This window comes from Podarcis muralis, chromosome 10 (genome assembly GCF_964188315.1).
Source record: "Podarcis muralis chromosome 10, rPodMur119.hap1.1, whole genome shotgun sequence".
Taxonomy (NCBI): Eukaryota; Metazoa; Chordata; class Lepidosauria; order Squamata; family Lacertidae; genus Podarcis; species Podarcis muralis.
This window is the reverse complement of record NC_135664.1, coordinates 63,387,133-63,406,967: the sequence shown is the minus strand read 5'-3', so window position 1 is coordinate 63,406,967 and position 19,835 is coordinate 63,387,133. Positions and strand designations below refer to the sequence as shown.

At 41.6% G+C, this 19,835-nt stretch overlaps 1 protein-coding gene across 1 annotated transcript; it reads right to left on the bottom strand.

The window, feature by feature from the left end:
• Positions 1-4,015: 4,015 nt before the first annotated feature.
• Positions 4,016-19,773, bottom strand: GOLT1B (golgi transport 1B). Its single transcript, XM_028746197.2, has 5 exons — positions 19,508-19,773; positions 14,718-14,809; positions 11,859-12,037; positions 10,073-10,154; positions 4,016-7,546 (listed from the first exon to the last, which is right to left on the bottom strand). The coding sequence occupies exons 1-5, from the start codon at positions 19,530-19,532 to the stop codon at positions 7,508-7,510; spliced, it is 417 nt and encodes a 138-aa protein (XP_028602030.1). The 5' UTR covers positions 19,533-19,773; the 3' UTR covers positions 4,016-7,507.
• Positions 19,774-19,835: the final 62 nt, after the last annotated feature.

Below are 19,835 nucleotides of genomic sequence, written 5' to 3'. Positions count from 1 at the left end.
TCATTGCAAAGTTCAAAAAGTTTAGCCCTAGGCACATTCAAGGTTAGATGGCAAAACATCCTTATACAGTGGTACCTTGGGTTAAGAACTTAATTCGTTCTGGAGGTCCGTTCTTAAAAAAACAAAAAAACTGGAGGAGAGTAGTGACACATAGCCATAGAATGCTAGAATTGTGGAATCATAGAATTGTAGAGCTGAAAGAGTCCCGATGGTCATCTAGTCCAACCCCCTGCACTGCAGGAATCTCCATGGAAGCATTCCTGACAGATCATGGTGGGAGCCACCACCAAGAAGCCTCCCTCCTTAGAAACTCCTTGATTTGCAATTACACCCCTGCCCTTGCTAATAATACAGTGGTACCTCTGGTTACGAACTTAATTCATTCCGGAGGTCCGTTCTTAACCTGAAACTGTTCTTAACCAGAGGTACCACTTTAGCTAATGGGGCGTCCTGTTGCGGCCAGAGCACAATTTCTGTTCTCATCCTGAAGCAAAGTTCTTAACCCGAGGTACTATTTCTGGGTTAGCGGAGTCTGTAACCTGAAGCGTCTGTAACCCGAGGTACCACTGTATTTTAACAGTCCTTGTGGCGGTTGTGTCTCTTGACCAAATTAATGCCTTTAGGAACATAAAGTTCTGTGGGATCATATCAAATGCTCCATCTAATGCGGCATTTGCCAACCATGTGCCTCCAAGAAGCCCACAAGCAAGACTTGAAGGTAATTGTTTAGACTGAGATAAACTACCTCTGAACCTGGAGGTTCTATTTAGTCAACATGGTTAACAGCTATTAAGAGGGCTATCTTCCTTCATCCCCTTTCTTTCTGATTCAAGTCTTCCCAGGCACAAAAGGAAAGCATCAGCAAACTCAGGATAATCCCAGGACTTCATAACATTTAGAGCAGCGGTGAAGAAACTCTGGCCCTCCAGATATTGCTGAACTCCTGTCCAGCCCAGCGTCAGGGATGAGTTCATGTAGCATCTGGAGGTACAAAGGTTCCTTGTCCCTTAGAGGGGAAAAAATGCCAAAGTAGGAAACCGTCTCCCACCCACTCACCCAGGGAGACTAGAATGGGGCAAGGGATGCACACAGATACAAAAAGGGTGCAGACAAGTATCCAGTTGTCTGGATAGGTCATTTCCAGGTTCATACTGAGGAGACCTATTTAGATATCCCCCGAGACAGAAGTGAGAGTTGTCCAAAGAAAGCAAAGGAGAAATCCAGGATTTTAATGTAGCTGGGAACAGATACAAGTATGCCCACAGAAACACACCCGAAATTGGAGAAGGCACCCCACTACAAACAGGTCATGCTCAGTGGGCACAAAATGCTAACTGTTGGGAGGAAATGGGGAGATAGAATGGAGTGGCTGGAAGCCTGAACAGCAGTCCATCACTGCAACCTTTTGCTGCAGGTAAAGGTAAAGGTAAAGGGACCCCTGACCATTAGGCCCAGTCGTGACCGACTCTGGGGTTGCTGCGCTCATCTCGCTTTATTGGCCGAGGGAGCCGGCGTACAGCTTCCGGGTCATGGGGCCAGCATGACTAAGCCGCTTCTGGCGAACCAGAGCAGCACACGGAAACGCTGTTTACCTTCCCGCTGCAGCAGTACCTATTTATCTACTTGCACTTTGACATGCTTTTGAACTGCTAGGTTGGCAGGAGCAGGGACTGAGCAGCGGGAGCTCATCCGTCGCGGGGATTCGAACCGCCGACCTTCTGATCAGCAAGTCCTAGGCTCTGTGGTTTAACCCACAGTACCACTTACTAATTTGTCTCAGATCCCTCTAAAAGCTACCTAAGCCTGCAAGTAGCCACCCACCAGAGCTGGGGGCAGCACATCACATAACCATTTTTGTGTTACTTCTTACATTTACATACCACATTTTTCTTCCAAAGAGCTCCAGTTGGGGCACATGATTCTCCTCCATTTCATCCTCACAATAACCCTGTGAGGTAGGTTAGGCTGAGACAGGGTGACTGGCCCGAGGTCACCCAGTGAGCTTCATGGCTGGGTGGGGATTCGAACCCTGGCCTCCCAGGCCCTAGTCCAGCACTCTAACCATTATGCCAGAGGTTCTTCCTTTTTATGTGTCCTGGGTAACCCCCCCAAAAGAAATATCCATCCATCTGTAGCATGTACATAATTTGATTTACAAGCCTCTTATCGTGTTCCCCCTCCCACACACAAACTCACCTGTTTGCTGTTGCAGGTTAGGAAGGATTCAACTCTCTCTGCATTAAGGTACAATACATTTCGGTATGTATGATTACAGTGTTGTTCTCTTTGATGTTTGTGCACGCTATTGGCCTCCTCTCACCACAAAACTTAGTAGGTATGTTTACAACCGGGCTTCAAAATAACGAGACCCCCAGACAACCGATTCTTAAGGCAGCTGCATGCATGCCAAAACTCTTTTTTTCTACTTCAGGGATGGACTGAAAGTCGATACGAAATGAAATGGTACTTTGGGTTTGATTTGTTGCGCAGCAAATGCTTCCTGTCAGCCTTGCCAGCCGCCAGCAAATCTGCATCAGTTCAAGAGCTGCTTTAGGAAACTTAATAAATTATCCTGAGGCAGCTGCCACAGTAGCAGGAGGGTCTCTTGCAGAGGGGACCCCCCCCCCAAAGAAAGCTTTACTATTAGGAAAGATAAATGGAAGAGTTTGTCTGGGTGCTTTTAGATAAGCTCTTTGCAGGATCATTGACCAGATTAATCCTGCCTATTCTAAAAACCACACCTTATTTCTAGGGCACTAGTGCCAAAACTGCTGTAGACAAACAAGTCCAAAATTGAACCTTGAAAATTTAGTGAAATGTGCTTGTGTGGTTTCTGAAATGAACGGTTTTTTTTTCTTTTCCTTTTTAAAGGGACATGGATATTAATGAAGCAAGCTTGCCATGTCCTTTTGGAGACACTCCTAGAAACATATGCAACTTCCAATCCTGTCCACTCATGTACCACAGCAATGATTATTTTTCTTAGCTTCTTAAAAACTTTTTTTAGGCTTCCCTCAGAATTTCAGGATGAAATGCTACTGTGTGCTGCCTTAAGCTAAGAGAGTGACTAGCCCAATGTCAAAAACCCAGTGAGATTTGTGGCTTTGTATGGATTTCAATCTGAGCCTGCCTGGTCCAAACCTGTAACACTAACCACTATATGGCACTGCCTTTCAGCTAACAGGCAGCAATCAGGAGGAAATGCTTCCCCATGTGAGTTGTCTCCATGCTGGGATGTACTTTATCCAGTGCTTTTTTTTTGTGAATCTAAGTTTGGCCTCATTGAGGGGCAGTATTTCAGTATGAGTAGGAAAATGAGAGTACCCCTAAACATTTTTTTAGAAAACAGCACTGATTTTATCTAAGAGATGCTGAACCCGTGTCCCTTCAGATGCTCTATTTATAAAAAAACATTTCAGGTATTTATATACTGCTTAATATTCAGAATTTCTAAGCAGTGTGCATAATGTATTAGATAATCATGCAAATAACAATTAAAATGCAACACAGGAACAGAAAACTATCTTAAAATGCCTTTGCTCCATCTAATCTCAGTTGGGAGTGAGTTCCCATCTACAATCAGCCCCAGCTAGCATGATGAATGGTTAGGGATGCTGGGAGCTGCAGTCTAACAACCCCTTGAGGGGTAAAGGTTAGCCACCTGTGCTTTATTCTGTTTAACTTCTGAAACTTGATCCAAGAACTTCACAGCCTGAACAAAGTGACAAGAGATGTGCAACACCAGCCCCTGTGATTGGCAAGAAGCACAGTGCCTCGATAGATGCATTCTTCAAGTTGTTTCTCAAAGTATCTGGGTAGCAGTGCTAATTCCATTAATTTCTCATTAATGTGATGGAAAATGGGTTATAATTTTCAGTCTCAAAAGAAAAACCCCCACATACCTTGGGGGAACAGAGAAACAAAACTGCTCAGGTAGGTAAAGTCTTTTTTATAACAACAACAACAAAACAACAGCATTTAAGGAGTAAGATTTAAAAGAGGACACCATTGCCGATTAATAGAAAAAGTACCCATTTATTCAAGGTATGACAAGTGTATTTACAGTATTTTTTTCCCCCAGGACAAGATTCTCATGTGATTCTTAAAGCAGCAATAAAGACTTACATTTAAATGTGAGAAAATGTATTTTGTTGTTACAGATTGTTTTTTCTGCAAAAGAGTACAACACATGCAGCCCAATCCTATGCATGCCATACTTGAAAGTAAGCCCCACGGAGTTCAGTGTGCTTACTCCCAAGTAAAAGACATAGGATAGTGGCCTTAAGGCTAAGGAGTCGTTCTGACCTCTATCATAATACCAACTTTGCACAAATTTATTTTGACCTCTATCATAATACCAACATCACAAAATATATATATTTTGTATCTGCCAAGGAACATTACCTTGGAAATTGCAGGTGTTATCTCTGCTCACAACCCACCTCTGCTACCAATTACAAGTCAAAGCCTTGAGAAGCTTCAGGATGTTGCCCCAACATAGATCTTCGGAATCCTCTGAACTCAGCGTATTAGTCAGAAGGGAGCTAACTTTTGAAGAACTTTCCATTTCGCTGAAGGGCAGTGAGAGAGGTACTACCCAGTCTTAAAGTCTTGCAACAATTTTTGTGCGCAGAAGTAATCTGCTTGCCTTTCTAATCATACAGGGCTGTGGGAAGTCAAAACAAGAATTGTACTGGGTGTTTGTGTCTTGACCACTTTTGCCCATGCTGTCTGTTTAAAGAGGTGCTTAAAGATTAATGCAACGCTCGCCACAAAACGGCAGGATTTCTATCAAATCGGGCCATTTTAAGAAGTCAATTGTCTTCGATTTTACTTTCTAGAGGACTACAGTGCTACCACCCTTCACTATTTAACAACATAGGTCCGTCCTACTTGCAAGGAAACCAGAAACCAGAGCCATGAGAACATGACATGGGCATGATTAATCTAAGGGTGCATTTAGACAGTATTTCTCTATGAAATTGTACCCAGTAGGAGCATTTTCCTCCTGTTCCCCTGGCTACAGGAAGAAAGGAGGAAAATTTGGCATTTATCTGAACATAGGAGCTCCCTAACTTGGTAATACCTGGCTGAATCAGGAGCATAGATGGTTCTCCTCTGTTCATTTAGATCCTACTCCTCATAAGTGAGGGGCAAGGAAGAGAACACAGAAATCTGTGACCCGCTCCAGAACTCTTCCTAGGTAGAATCCCAAAGTCAAAGCAACATCTGAACAGGCCCCTATTACAACTCTAGGAATGATGAATGAATTGCTCAGTTGCTCCAAAGCTTAAGCATATCCCTTGGAGCCCCAAATATGGGTTAATGGATTTCAGATACAGGAATGACTCACGAAGGCACTCCTGTGCAGTTAAACCTGGATGTGGGGATTATCAAGCATATGCCAGAGGTGTTCTGCTTAAACAGTAGTGCATACACAGCACCAGGAAAAAAGTTTGAGCTGCAAAACCTTACTTCATGAGCGTGTCCCATTTGATTCAACAGGATTTGCAATTTTTATTTTTTTCAGAATTGCAGCTGGAACCCAGGAACCATCACTTTTTTTTACAGGCAGCAACATCTGTCACAGTGAGATTGATATGGGGGTACACAAATGGCTTCAGGACTGAAGAAAACCAATTTCAGCGCTTTTTGGCAAAAAACGAAACTCTATTGCATTTCCTAAGAGACAGTTTTCTTTCTTCAAGAGGAAACCAGCAAAATGGGGAAGCTCATGCAAAGTTTGCTCTTTCAACCAGAAGCATCAATTACTTTTTCAAAGTTTTTTTTATTAAAAAAAACTGGCTTACCACAACTAAAAATGTCTATTTAAATAATCACTCATTCAATTAAAATGGCTACTTCTGTCAGGCATTAGCAGACAAGAGTGGTTTTATACCGGTGTTTCAAAATCAGTCTGCATCAACACAAACGCTCACGCAAGTCAGATGATAGATGTTCATCTTGATGGGGGCTTATATGCAGCTTTGCCTACAAACACCAGTTTGAACTAGGTATTTGTACAAGAGCCACAATCAGACATTCCACAGACGTGGTGGGAAGCAGAAATAGCTGTGCTTCCTTTCCGTTATACGTCTGCATCTTCTTGGGAGCAATGGGGACAAAGCAAGTTCTGTCCCAGTGTAAGTCAATTCACACTTCCACACTGGCCACTTTGGTGGAATGCCTGAAGTGGCCTAGAAACTCTTCAGGTGCTGGAATATGCATCCTTCCTAAATGCTGGGATAGGAAAAAATTAAGCCACAGCAATAAAAAATGGCCTTGAGATGTGGCACTTGATCAATGCTGCTATAATACAATTCTCCAAGACTTCCTCCCAGCATACTTAATATTTTTTTTACTTAGTTTTCCGAAAAAGTTATTTACATAATAAATTAGCTTTGTAACATGCTCTCCTAAAACAAGGATAGGATGCCCAAATCTTAGTGCCTTTACGGCATAACCAGGTGCTTTGCCAGTGTACAAAAGAGGATGTTACATGCTGCAGGATGTTACACTGGCTGCAGACAAGAGAGGACGAATATTCAGGAATGGAGTGTCTTTTCAGAGGTTCGGCTAGCTGAGCAGGTCCGAGTTCATAAAATGTGCTGAGCACCTTAAAACAAGTCATTTCAGGAGCTAAACATGATGCACACAAAACGTATTCAGTAAGAAAGGGTTCTATCCTTTTTATGAAAGATGTAACATGTATCTAGGAGAACCAGTCAAAAAGGAGTGTAAAATTGGTTCCCATAATCCCTGCCAAACTAAATGGATATTAAACTAAATGGATATTAAAACCAAGAGTGGTTTAAGACTGAAGTACAAAAAATCATTAGTTTTTGCATATTCCAAAAGGTAAATACACACCTAATCAGAATTTACCTTTGGCTTTAAACATTTTCCTACAAAGCAGTATTTCAGCCACACATTGATATGGTTTATACGGCATGTTCGTGCAGTGGAATCCTTTGCTATCGCACACAGTTAAAGACGACAATCCATCTTAAAACACACTGTGCATCATGCTTATGGGAACTCTTGCTTTCAGCAGAAGAAAAAATGTAGGAAGGGGTGATTTACCTTCTTTCAAGAGAGGGGAGGAGTTTGGCAGGAAGAAAGAGAGAAGGGTGACTCCTATTTGCTCTGCTACACCTTCAGAAGTAGGAGGTAAAAGTTACAGGCACTGTTAGTTCCATGGGGGAAGTTGCTGCATTTAGCTCATATCCCAAAAGCATTAAGTAGTCTTGAACAGTTTTAATACCACGGGATTCCCCATGACTTTTTCTTCAGTTCAATTCACAGAATTCCTGGTGCTTAAAGTCCTGGCTGCACACTTGCTCTTTGCTAAAAATGTATTTTGCAGACTATGGTGTAAATTAAAAACTTACGTCAAGACCGTTACAAACTCTGCCTCTGTACACAAGAGAATCTTTGTGCTGATCTTTTCTTCAGAAGGACCTTATAAATAATATAAGTTTAGAATCAGTCTTCGGCACACTTGCCATTATACCATGCTGTTGCTTTCTCCAACTTTATCTACAAGCTGCCAGGAAAAGAGAGAAAGGGGGTGGGAGCAGAGGAGAGAGAGAGTAATTAAGGTGCAAACTACTTCAAACAACATGTAGGCATTGCTGAGTTTTTAAGTAGATGGCCAGGTGTGATCATATTTAAATAGTACGCACCAAGGTCTCACGGGAGACCTTGTAATGCAATTCGCATTGCAACAGTGTTTAGGCGTGGTATGTTTTTATGTTGACACAGAGCAACATGAAGATGCAACAGAATGGGGAAAAAAATCCGAAAGAAATGCAAATATAAAAAACTGTTAGCTCAATAACCCAAAGAAAAAATAAAAACATCAGCCATTCATGCATTAATAGACTGAATATGATATTTTCAACTAACCATTACTGGGGACTGTCTCCTGAGCCTACGCAGGCTTTGAAGAAAACATCAACAATTAACTTTTCAATAAGGATTTAACTCCATGAAAACCGATTTATAAATGATATTCGTAAAGACCGAGAATGAGAAAGATGTAAAGCCAGATTATCAAGGGACTGAACACAACAATGGTTAAATAGATGTAACATGAGGAAAAAAATCCATCTATATTAATTAGGCTTTTGTATCAACCCTACAAATTACGGCATTGGCAAGGAAGTGTTTAGGGTGGGGATGCTGAGACTACTGCGTCAGCATAAGCTGGATGCACAAGCTATGAAAGGGCACACTACCAGGCGGAGAAAGGACATCATGGAGCAGAGATAGAATTGCTTCTGCCCCACCCTAAAGGCCATTGTGGCCACAATGAAGTCAGAAGTCCCTGTGCAATCTCATACTCCATACGTTTAGCACTGTCAGTTTATACTGAGTTGCCTATGATCAAATTCCAGCCACTGTGCTTATGATACCACATATGTTCAAGCATGCATAATGCAAAAACAAAAGCCGGCCATTACAGGCACAAACAAATACGGCAGCACCCACAAGGAGGACACCATGTTTGTTTACATGAATGGGCCTTTTAAAAAAGTATGTGCTATAACATAATGAACATCATGGCCAAAACAGGGGCTGAGTGGCTGGCAGGAGCAGTCAGTGAGCCACAGAGATGATGGTCCTCAACAGCTTCTCAGGAGATGGGCCTGCCCTCTTCCTTTAATTCAACATTGAACTGCCTAAACATTGAACAATACAACTATGGTGTTTGCTCAGTTTTAATGTGGTGTACACATAAAACTAGCTTTCAAAATTCAGTTATCAATATTAAAACTACTGGATCCAAATGTGAAGTGTCCATGAATACAACAGTTATCTGAGTGTCTATTGCAAAGGACTTTAGGGATTGTTCTGGAGTGCGCAACAGGGGCTCTTAATCATCCTGAGTGAACAGAGCATCCTAGAAGATACCCCAAACTTCTTTGCAGTGGCACACCACAAGGGAAGAGAAGTAGTGGTGGGTAAGGTGTCTTGTGGAAAAGCTTCCCTGATCTTTTAACTGGGAAGTCTGAAAGCCACTAACGTAAGACATGCTCAACATGGTGCCCTCTGGGATTTTTGGACTACAATTCCCATCAGCTCCACCCAGGGATGATGGGAGGTGTAGTTCAAAACATCTGGAGGGTAGTAGTGGCTTTCAGATTGCATCTTGGGAAAACTTACAGTTCCTCAGAGCATTAGTGTTGGAAGCTTAACATTTAGTCAGGTTTGGGGTGAAATCGCATTTTTTTAAAAAAAACAGTTTAGCAGATGGCAAATATTTTGTATTGGCATAGGTCACCTGGACAGGTGCTTATAAATGACATGATAACCTGTGGGTACCAACATGTTCATGTCGGAAATACAAGAGCCAAACAATTTATTTACTAAAACTGGTATTAAACTGAAGCTCCAAAACCAAATTCAGCTAATGGTGTAAGAAACAATGATTCATTGTGCCTAAGGAGCACGATAAAATAACACTCATTCTCTACAAGTCACAGGTGGAGTTGCCAAATTATTTGGCAACATATATTGAAGGCAAGGGAAATCTGTGTCTGTAAGTGGGATGAGATTGAAAAGGCAGATCCCAAAGACAGACAAATTGTTATTGAATCATCCTCTACTAATGTTTGGAAATCATGATGTATCATGAAGATTTGGCTAATACTGTGTTGCATTTGGTACGGAACCAGCATAATTTAGAATTCCACTCATATTTTTAGGTACAGAGTCACATATGCTACACATTCAGGTATGTGATAGCTCATATGTTGAATACATGTCTTTGCACAAAATAACAAGAAGGCAATACACCTCCCACTACCCCAGATTCTTTTAAAAGAGGTGTTCAACTTTTTTTAAATAAATAAATAAATAAATAATAATAATAGATGCTCTTCAGGACATTAATTAAAATATTTTAAGATATTTGCACAATCAAAATATTAAAAAGCCAATTATTGTATCTCTGCTGCATTTCACCTCCTACAGTCTACAGATGAAGTGGGCTGGCAAACAGGACAAACAACTTAGGAACTTTAGAGCAGGGATCCCAAAGCTTATGTGAATTAGTTTTAATACTTACTGAGCTAATGCCAGGTAAATTCAAGAGATAACCAAGGACTGGCACTCTTCTAATAAAACCAACCACCACAGGGAAAAAGCCCCTTTAAATAAAGAAAGTGTCACAGGTTAGATATGGCAGCATTACAACCCAAACTGATCATGTTTTGTACCAAAAAATGCACTCTCTCTCATACGGCATTTGCTCCTCCACCCTTTCTGGGTAAGTAATATACTCTTAACAAAATCCTTATACATTTCAGGCAACTTCAAATGTCAATAGACTTCCTACATGGAAACAGCTCCTTATAGGAAATGAATGAAAGCCATATATAGATGGCATAAATATACGGTAATTTGGTTACTTGGTTTGGTTACTTGTGTACAGTACAGTGGTGCCTCGCAAGACGAAAATAATCCGTTCTGTGATTCTCTTCATCTAGCGGTTTTTTCGTCTTGCGAAGCAACCCTATTAGCGGCTAAGCGGATTAGCGCTATTAGCGGCTTAGCGGCTATTAGCGGCTTAGCTGCTAAAAGGCTATTAGCGGCTTAGAAAAAGGGGGGGGGAGTGGGGGAAAAATCGCAAGACTAGCAAGACGTTTCGTCTTGCGAAGCAAGCCCATAGGGAAAATCGTCTTGCGAAGCAACTCAGAAACGGAAAACCCTTTCGTCTAGCGGGTTTTCCGTCTTGCGAGGCATTCGTCTTGCGGGGCACCACTGTATATGCAGTATACCTGCATATACTGTACACAAGTAACCAAACAAACCCCTGTGTTGCAAAGAGAACGTCAGCAATGTCTAGGCAACACGATGGCTATGTACATACACAATAGACAATCTTTTATAGAATTCCTTCAAACCATAACAAGTCCAAAATGAAATCTTAGTCTCAAAGTCTCTGAAAGTCTTTAAATGAAGCGAGGTACCAGACTTTGTACGATGAAAGACAAGCTGTAAATCTTTGTGTATTCAGCAAATATGATGTCCAACACTGAACAGTGATTCCGGATATAGACTACTATATCTGTAGCCAAAGAAGCATGGTTATGTGAGAAATAAGTTATGTGCAAGAATCCAATTCAAGTACAACTTTCTAGGTTCTTTTCCTTTATATGGAAAAGCAATTGCTGTGTAAAGAGCATGAGAGGTAAAATATCAAATCAAGTAGAGTAAGATTAATAACTGGTAGGAATCCTAAGGCAAACCTATGTATCTGCCATCGATGCATCCCTTACAAAGAAGGATTAAGGGATTCATGTGAAGGCTTTTGTTCTGGTTAACCTCTGTTGGGATTCCCATACATGCTCATCATTTGATGTCTGCAGCATCAAGTGTCAGCTTGTGTGAATGAGCCATCACATATGCAATCAAGATGCAACGACTCTGATTCATATGCTTCTGTCCCTGTGTTGAGAATCTCCCCTTGCTGACCTGAGCCATACATACTACCTCTAACTAACAGTAGTTGGCATTTACCAGGCTCCTGGTTAACAAACCAGTTTCAAACCCTGTTTCCAATTCCTGCTGAAGAGGAAATTCTGGTTACAATTGCACCGGTGTCAATGAAAACTGTTAAAGACTGGATAGTGAATTTTGAAGGGAAAGGGACAATTTCCTCAAGTGTTCTGCTTGATGAATCTCTCTCTCTCTCTCTCTCTCTCTCTCTCTCTCTCTCTCTCTCTCTCACACACACACACACACACACACACACGTCAAAACTATTTTTTCATTGACTGCCAAAAGCACTCCACCTTAGAAAAAATCATTACTGCCCCAAACAAAAGCAAAGACCAGCAAAGAAATCTTACCTGAATAAGAGGAAGAAGCCATAAATTTCAAGGACCATTCCTATCAAGGGCCAGCCAATAAGAACTATAAGTACACCACCCAGAAAGAAGCCTGTGGCTTTCATTTTGTGTTTCTGGAAGAAGAATCTGAATGTCCTTTCTAAACCAATCACAAAAGCCAGGCCAGCCACAAATAAAACCTACAAAAAAATAATTTCATAATGAATAAAAAAGTATTTGAGCACACCTTCAGAAATTTTAAAGGGGGCAATAGACTATATTTTACTAAAAGTAGATTGTTGAAATTAATGACCCTGACTTAGTCATATTCATTTCAATTTTTCAATGGGTTTATGTTGGGTAAGACTTAGCTGAATTCCACCCTGGGTATTCATAGAACATTAAAAAAAAAAAAAAAAAAAAAAAAAACAAGAGATGTCCAAAACCAGAATGCAGTCTCTTGTTACCACTATGACACTAATTAACTCTGGAAGGAAACATGAATGTGTCAAAGGGATTTTTCACAATGCTGGCACAATACAAAAGCAGACTTCATTGCAGCAAATAAATTAATTTGTAAGCACTTAATGTGAGTGGTAGTAGCATGACTTTAAGAACAATTTGTGCTGGAAAACGGGCATTACATTGAAAAAAAGTTTCTGTTTTAATCAAGCGGGGGGGGGGGGGGGGGCTGATGTACCTGGACTTCATCAAGGCGTCCAGCCAAGTCCCAAACAACTGTACTGTAAGCTTACAAAACAACTACAGGGTGGTAATTAACTATGTTGAAACATGGTAGTAAGAAGGGTAACAATAAAGTAATGATAGTCTAACTGGGTCAAAGGATCTACTGCCATTCTGCAGGGTCAATCCTGGTACCATTTTTTGAAACCCAAATTACTGGCCAGGTTCTGGAATAGCAGAAATCCATATTGAATAGGGAGTTCTCATCAGTTTGATCAATCCTATATTTATTCCAACAAAATATGCACTTTTATTGTGAGTGCATCCTCGTGATAAAGAAGGACAGCTAGAACCATAGAATCATAGAATAGAATCATAGAATCATAGAGTTGGAAGAGACCACAAGGGCCATCGAGTCCAACCCCCTGCCAAGCAGGAAACACCATCAGAGCACTCCTGACATATGGTTGTCAAGCCTCTGCTTAAAGACCTCCAAAGAAGGAGACTCCACCACACTCCTTGGCAGCAAATTCCACTGTCGAACAGCTCTTACTGTCAGGAAGTTCTTCCTAATGTTTAGGTGGAATCTTCTTTCTTGTAGTTTGGATCCATTGCTCCGTGTCCGCTTCTCTGGAGCAGCAGAAGACAGCCTTTCTCCCTCCTCTATGTGACATCCTTTTATATATTTGAACATGGCTATCATATCACCCCTTAACCTCCTCTTCTCCAGGCTAAACATGCCCAGCTCCCTTAGCCGTTCCTCATAAGGCATCGTTTCCAGGCCTTTGACCATTTTGGTTGCCCTCCTCTGGACACGTTCCAGTTTGTCAGTGTCCTTCTTGAACTGTGGTGCCCAGAACTGGACACAGTACTCCAGGTGAGGTCTGACCAGAGCAGAATACAGTGGCACTATTACTTCCCTTGATCTAGATGCTATACTCCTATTGATGCAGCCCAGAATTGCATTGGCTTTTTTAGCTGCCGCGTCACACTGTTGGCTCATGTCAAGTTTGTGGTCAACCAAGACTCCTAGATCCTTTTCACATGTACTGCTCTCAAGCCAGGTGTCACCCATCTTGTATTTGTGCCTCTCATTTTTTTTTGCCCAAGTGCAATACTTTACATTTCTCCCTGTTAAAATTCATCTTGTTTGTTTTGGCCCAGTTCTCTAATCTGTCAAGGTCATTTTGAAGTGTGATCCTGTCCTCTGGGGTGTTAGCCACCCCTCCCAGTTTGGTGTCATCTGCAAATTTGATCAGGATGCCCTTGAGTCCATCATCCAAGTCGTTGATAAAGATGTTGAATAAGACCGGGCCCAAGACAGAACCCTGTGGCACCCCACTAGTCACTCTTCTCCAGGATGAAGAGGAACCATTGATGAGCACCCTTTGGGTTCGGTCAGTCAGCCAGTTACAAATCCACTGAGTGGTAGCATAGTCAAGACCGCATTTTACCAGCTTCTTTACAAGAATATCATGGGGCACCTTGTCAAATGCCTTCCAAAGACTTATCTAGAAATGAGTTTCTGGCATATGGGAGCTACACCAACTGCCAAGTGGAAATAAGCCTTTTGACTATAGAGACTTTTAATTCACTACCTCTAGCTATTTGTAGAAATTAAATATTTACAGGACTAATTAATGTGGCTAACTCATTAGGTGGCAGGCTGGTGCTTAAGGCTCCATAACCTAATGTTCTACTCAGTTACAATGAGATAAATTGGTGTTGCTGCTCCTGGGTGCTTTATAACAGTAACCCGCTTATGGAATGCCCTTCTTTGTGAAGTGTGTCTGTCCCACTCATTCATTTTTAGGCAGCATTTTAAAACGTTATTGTTCATCAAAGTGTTTGGTGGTTTAAAGTAATTTTTTTCTACAGACTTAGACAATATTAGTTCTGAGGATGTTTGCTTTGTTTTCAGATGTTTTAAACATTTAGAATTGTTAGATACCACCCAGGGTACAAAGCTGCTGACTGTTCAACGTTTTTGGAGAGGAAAGGCATTAACCAAGCTACAACACCATCCTCAACTATATATGGTCAAGGTGATCCTATGATTCTCTAGTGTGCCCTAGACGAGGTGTTCCTCAAGATTTAACTCCCCCCCCCAAGGTTATCCATCCCACTACACTGTATATTCAGAGAGAAGCACATTCGCAATTCATGTAAATATCACTCATGTAAAATATCACTTACATTCCCAATAGCCAAAAGTGCTTTGTCAAAAAATAGGATCATCCCAAAGAAAAGGAAAAACACTCCAAAACCTGTGAGACCCATTCCAATTTCTGCAATAAAAAAGGAGAGAGTTAGTATTATGTAGGCGCCCCCCCCCCCAAGCACATAATAATTAAATACACAGAACTTTCTTTTGCAAGCTACGGTCACAACATTCGCCGATGTGTATTTAAAACCAGCTCTCCCCCACAGCTGCACATGACATTTGCCCTCTTTCAGGCAGGAAACATGCAATGATGCAGGGAGCTGCTTCATAACATAAGAGTTTTCTTGCTGGATCTAAGGGTCCATCAGGTATTGTACTCTGGGCTCATCCAGACTTCCTTTTGCGCAATGTATCTAGGTGCAGCTCTGTGTTTTAAAGCTCTCCATCTGAGTGCTTTGCTTTCTTTAGCCCTGGTGCTTTCCCCGTGAATATCCACTCTTTACCACTGAATCCACAAAAGAAAAAGTACTCGGACACTGAGCTTTAAAGTAAGAACTTGTGCCTAGAAAGTGCAGGGCAAAAGGTACGTGTAGATGAGCAAACACATTGGGTTAGAGATTCAGCTGTAATCATATTTTTTCTTATATTTTCTGCTTCACACAAACACCATTAATTTAATATGTTCGGTAACTGTATTATGATCTCTTCAGGAGAGTAACTAGGATGCAGTTTATACATGATTGAAGTAAAAAGAGATCATCCAGTGCATTCTCTTTCAAAATAGAATTGACAATATCTTGTTTAAAGAAAAAGTGCCATGTCTTCTCTTCTCTCTCAAAGCCCTGCGAAATGCACAATACTACTAGTTAATTTGAGAAGCTTGTTTCAAACTGCTGCGTTTTCTGGAAACAAAAAGGCTGCACTATTAGGGACGTTGGCAACAAGTAGAAGGGATTTTTCCCCCAGAAGATTAGTGTCAAGTGTATTTATGTACCTGCCCACAGCAAAATGGAAATAGTCCTTACTGAATAAGCTGAGTAACTTATAAGTATCAGTTTCACCAGAAAGCTAAATCTCCGTTTAAAAGAAATTGGTTTTCATTTTCAGCCAGAGATTATTTTTGCAAGTTTCATTCAGTCCAAATACTCTACAGGATAAATTCAAAGCCTCTGCAGTCACTATCTCATCTAAACAGCTGTACAATGACACTGTCAAGAACTAGGTTTTTAAAAATTATTAATGAATTGCTCTATGAATCACAACAAAAACAAGATGGATCCTGTCTTCTGTCTTGGAAAAGTTATAAACAGCTCTTAAGAGAGGGTCTGGACCAATACCCTAAGAAAAAATTTAAACTATTTTGATTTTTCCAATAAAAAAAATCTAAATGGAAAAAATATGCCCTGCAAACAGAAGTCTGACTTCTTAACACATAATGTATGTGTTAAAACAGACATAGTTCAAACAGTTCAAACAAGATATATGATAAATTTTGTATTCAACGATTACCGTCTTTTTCCATATATAAGACTATATTTTTTCCTAAATTTTTGAAGTTTAAAATAAGGTGTCGTCTTATACACAAATAGTGCATGGTGCATTTTCTTAAATATGGTATATCTTATTAAGGAGTCCTCAGTTGATCAATATATTACACAAAACAGCAGTGCTGAAATCATGGAAGAAAGGTAAGCAAGCCCCTGACGGAACCCGTAAGTCCTAACCCAAAGTACCCAAAATTTTAGTAAAATCACAGTTCTGCTGAAAGCTAAAAACAGTGATTAAGGGGGTAATCATAAGTGGTAAGGGATGCAAACCTTCTCTGACCCATGTATTAGAGCAATGCAGAAAGATATGTTTTTGAGGTGTACCCCAAAATTTAAATTAAAAAACAAAACCCACTGTGATCCCATGAGGCCAGAAGGTTTTGTTTCCGCCTCCCCACCCTCATGCCTTACTTTTTTTTAAAAAAAAGCAGCCATAAGATCTCCTGTTCCTAAACTCTTAATGCCAAAAGTGTTTGCATCCCCCAAATTGTGTTCATTTTAAAAATAAATAAATGACCACACCCACTTTTACACTTCAGCTTGAGGATTAGCTGTGGGTCAGTATGGCCGTTGGCCCAAAAAAGGTCAGCCACCCCTGAGCTAGGCAGTGCTTTGAGGATATTATTTTTCTATGCAGCAAAAGTACATACACTATTCCAACATTCTTTGCCATCCACAAATAACCAACTACAATTAAAGTTAAGCTTATACACTTTCATCTCTGAGGATCACCCCATCCTTAGTGGCATCAACCAACTAGCGTTCTACAAGAAACCTAAATTACTGCTGTACCATAAAAAGCAACCCAATGCTTATAATCTCCCCTCAGGCAAAAAGCCAACATTTAAATACTGTATAAGGAAAATGGTCATGTTTTTGTGCATTGTTAGAAGACTATACAAATGCTTCTGAACACTCCTTTAGTTCTCACATGACTATGCAAGATATTTGTGCAGAAATAAAGCATACAAAGATGCCTCTATGGTAATTGTGCATAATTTTAAATCTTGGCTTTAACTGGCACAACAAAGCAGATGCTGGCTTGGGCTTTCATATTCATATTCCTTTCAACATGTCTCAACTGTGTCATTGCATCACAAGTCTCACCACTTTCACATTAATAGTGTACGCCTCCTAATTATGCAACATCTATGAGTAATAATGGGATAGATTTATTTTAAAATAAATCATCAACCAATGCAGTACTAGTTTGTTTAACTGAGAGAATCACACACTGCACAGAAAAGGTTGCTCCTCTGAAGTTTTTCAAACTGCGGGCAGTGTAAAATATATGTCTACTCAGAAACACACCCCATTTAGTTCAGTAGGGATTATTCCCAAGTCAGGGTGTACTGAAGTACAGCCAAATAAACCTACACCAATCATTCTACTTGGAAATGGCCTTGGAGAAAATTCAGAAGTATGGTGAACAGGTAACTACAGCAGTTTCGCTGGAAGCTATAATGAAATCTTCTAAAAATCTCTCCCCTAGTATGTGTCAGAGAATGTAGCGTTGGAAAGGACCCCAAGGTTCAAAACAATTAAAAACTTTATCAAGAATATGTATATCCCACTCTGAGTTGCTAGTATTTTTATAGCTTTGATGTTTTTGATTCTAACAGACCTGAACCTCTGATGTCACAATACTAAAGCTTGATCACTAACTTGGGAAGACCAGGGTTATTACTGTCCTCTGGGCAAATGAATTCCCACAAACTTCACACATGAGAAATTGCCCATTCTGTTAATCTGACAATCCATACTGCAGTACAACTCCCAAACTACATTTCATTTGTCAGAGTAGACTTCCAAACCACAACTATGCTCCAGGCAGACATTCCTAAAACTCCCAAATTCTTACACTCCTCTGCCCCTTCATTCTACCTTCCCCAAAGCATTCTATGCCAGATCCCTGCCCTAAAGATTTTTCTCCAAAGGCATTTAACTTCTAAATGAATGTGGCATTTGCTCACATTCTTATCAACTGAACTTTCTCTTTCTTTTCCCACTTAGTTCCACTTACCATTTTCCAGCTACCTGAACATGTAAAATATATTGAGATGTTTATTGTTCCAAAACAAAAATAGTAAAATACAGCAAGAAGTTACTTTCTCAAGCTTTCTTTTTTTAAAAATGTTGTTGCTGCCGTTTTTGTAGGGACATCTATTGGCACCCTGTATTTAAGCACTAGCTTGGCAGTCACAGGTGACAAGGAACTTCATGCAGGTGAGGGAGAAGGCTGGCAGAGAATGGTCAGAGGACTCCATCCCTCCCAAGTGCTCAGTTTAAAAACTAAGCAGGCTGGAAACAAGCAATGGGCATTTCTCCCATCATGGAACCCAAGCTGGCATACATGGGGCAAAGCACCGAGCAGACCCAGATCTGCTTAGCTTCCCTGGGCTGATAATCTTAGGGAACTTCATGACAGTGTGGTGCAGCGGTTACAGAGTGCTGGACTAGGACCTGGGAGACCCGTGTTCAAATCCCCCACTCAGCCATGAAGTGTGATGCTGTGCCTGTCACTCGCTCTCAACCTAACCTCCCTCACAGGGCTCTTGTGAGGCTAAGGTGGGCTGAGGAACTACATTGGCTACTCTGAGCTCCTTGTAGGAAAGGTGGGATATAATGCAATTAATAACCACGGAATCCTACGATTGTAGAGTTGAAAGGGACCCCCAAGGATCTTCTAGTCTTTGCAATGCAGGAATAGGCAGGTGGCCCATTTGGGTGACAGGGAACTAATAAATCTATTAATAAAAATAATAAACAGTATGTGTAACAAACCCACCCACCACAAATCAGCACCATGCTCTAATCATCGGAGCTAACTGGCGTGACCTACTGTATAATAGCAGTAACAGCACAGTAATTCAAACTGCTTTATTCCACAAACCCAAACACATGTCCTATTGCTATCTTTCAACAGCATCCCTACTTGCAAGGCTCCTCTATTCCCCAAACCTGAGAATATCAAGTTATATTTCTCTCTCTCTCTCTCTCTGGAACAGCAGCGATGTTTGCTCAAAGCGTGTGCTTTGGGTTTGCTGAGGAGAGGGGCGGTCCCCCCCCCTCCTGAACTCCCCCTACCCAAGTGGCCCTAGTAATAGTACTGTAATGGCACTACTGGTGGGCGACTCATTGGCTGAAGGGTCTCCCCAGCCCCCTCCTCCCCGGCCCGTGACATAACTCTGCGCCCGTCCCCCTCAAAGCCAACGGTAACTCTTCCTTCCCCTCCCCTCCCCCCACGCCCCCCCTCCACACACCCCTTCACCCACTCTGAGTGTCCGTGAGGGAAATCATGGCGACGGCGGGAGCAGCGCGGAGTGCGCGCTGACAGGACTCTTAGCGGGAGAGGCGGGAGCCGCAGGCGGAAGAGCGAGCGGAGCGAACGGAGCCGCCTCAGTAGCGAGCAGCGGTAGCAGCAGCCGCCACGTCTTCCGGAAACACGCAGCCCCGCCTCGCCTCCCTTCCCTCAGCTCAGGCTGCCGGACCCTCCCGGCTGCCGCTCCTGCCGCCGCCGCCGCCAACGAACCAAAGCGCCGTCCCATTGGGCAGGGCGCGCTGAGCCAATCAGCGCCCGGCTTATTTCCTATCTCCCCGCCT

Coding starts and splice junctions, on each gene's coding strand:
- GOLT1B (XM_028746197.2), bottom strand. CDS start 19,532: ATGATTTCCCTCACGGACACTCAGA. Junction 14,810..19,507: donor TTCCCTCACGGACACTCAGA/GTGGGTGAAGGG, acceptor TTTTTATTGCAG/AAATTGGAATGGGTCTCACA. Junction 12,038..14,717: donor CACTTTTGGCTATTGGGAAT/GTAAGTGATATT, acceptor ATTTTTTTGTAG/GTTTTATTTGTGGCTGGCCT.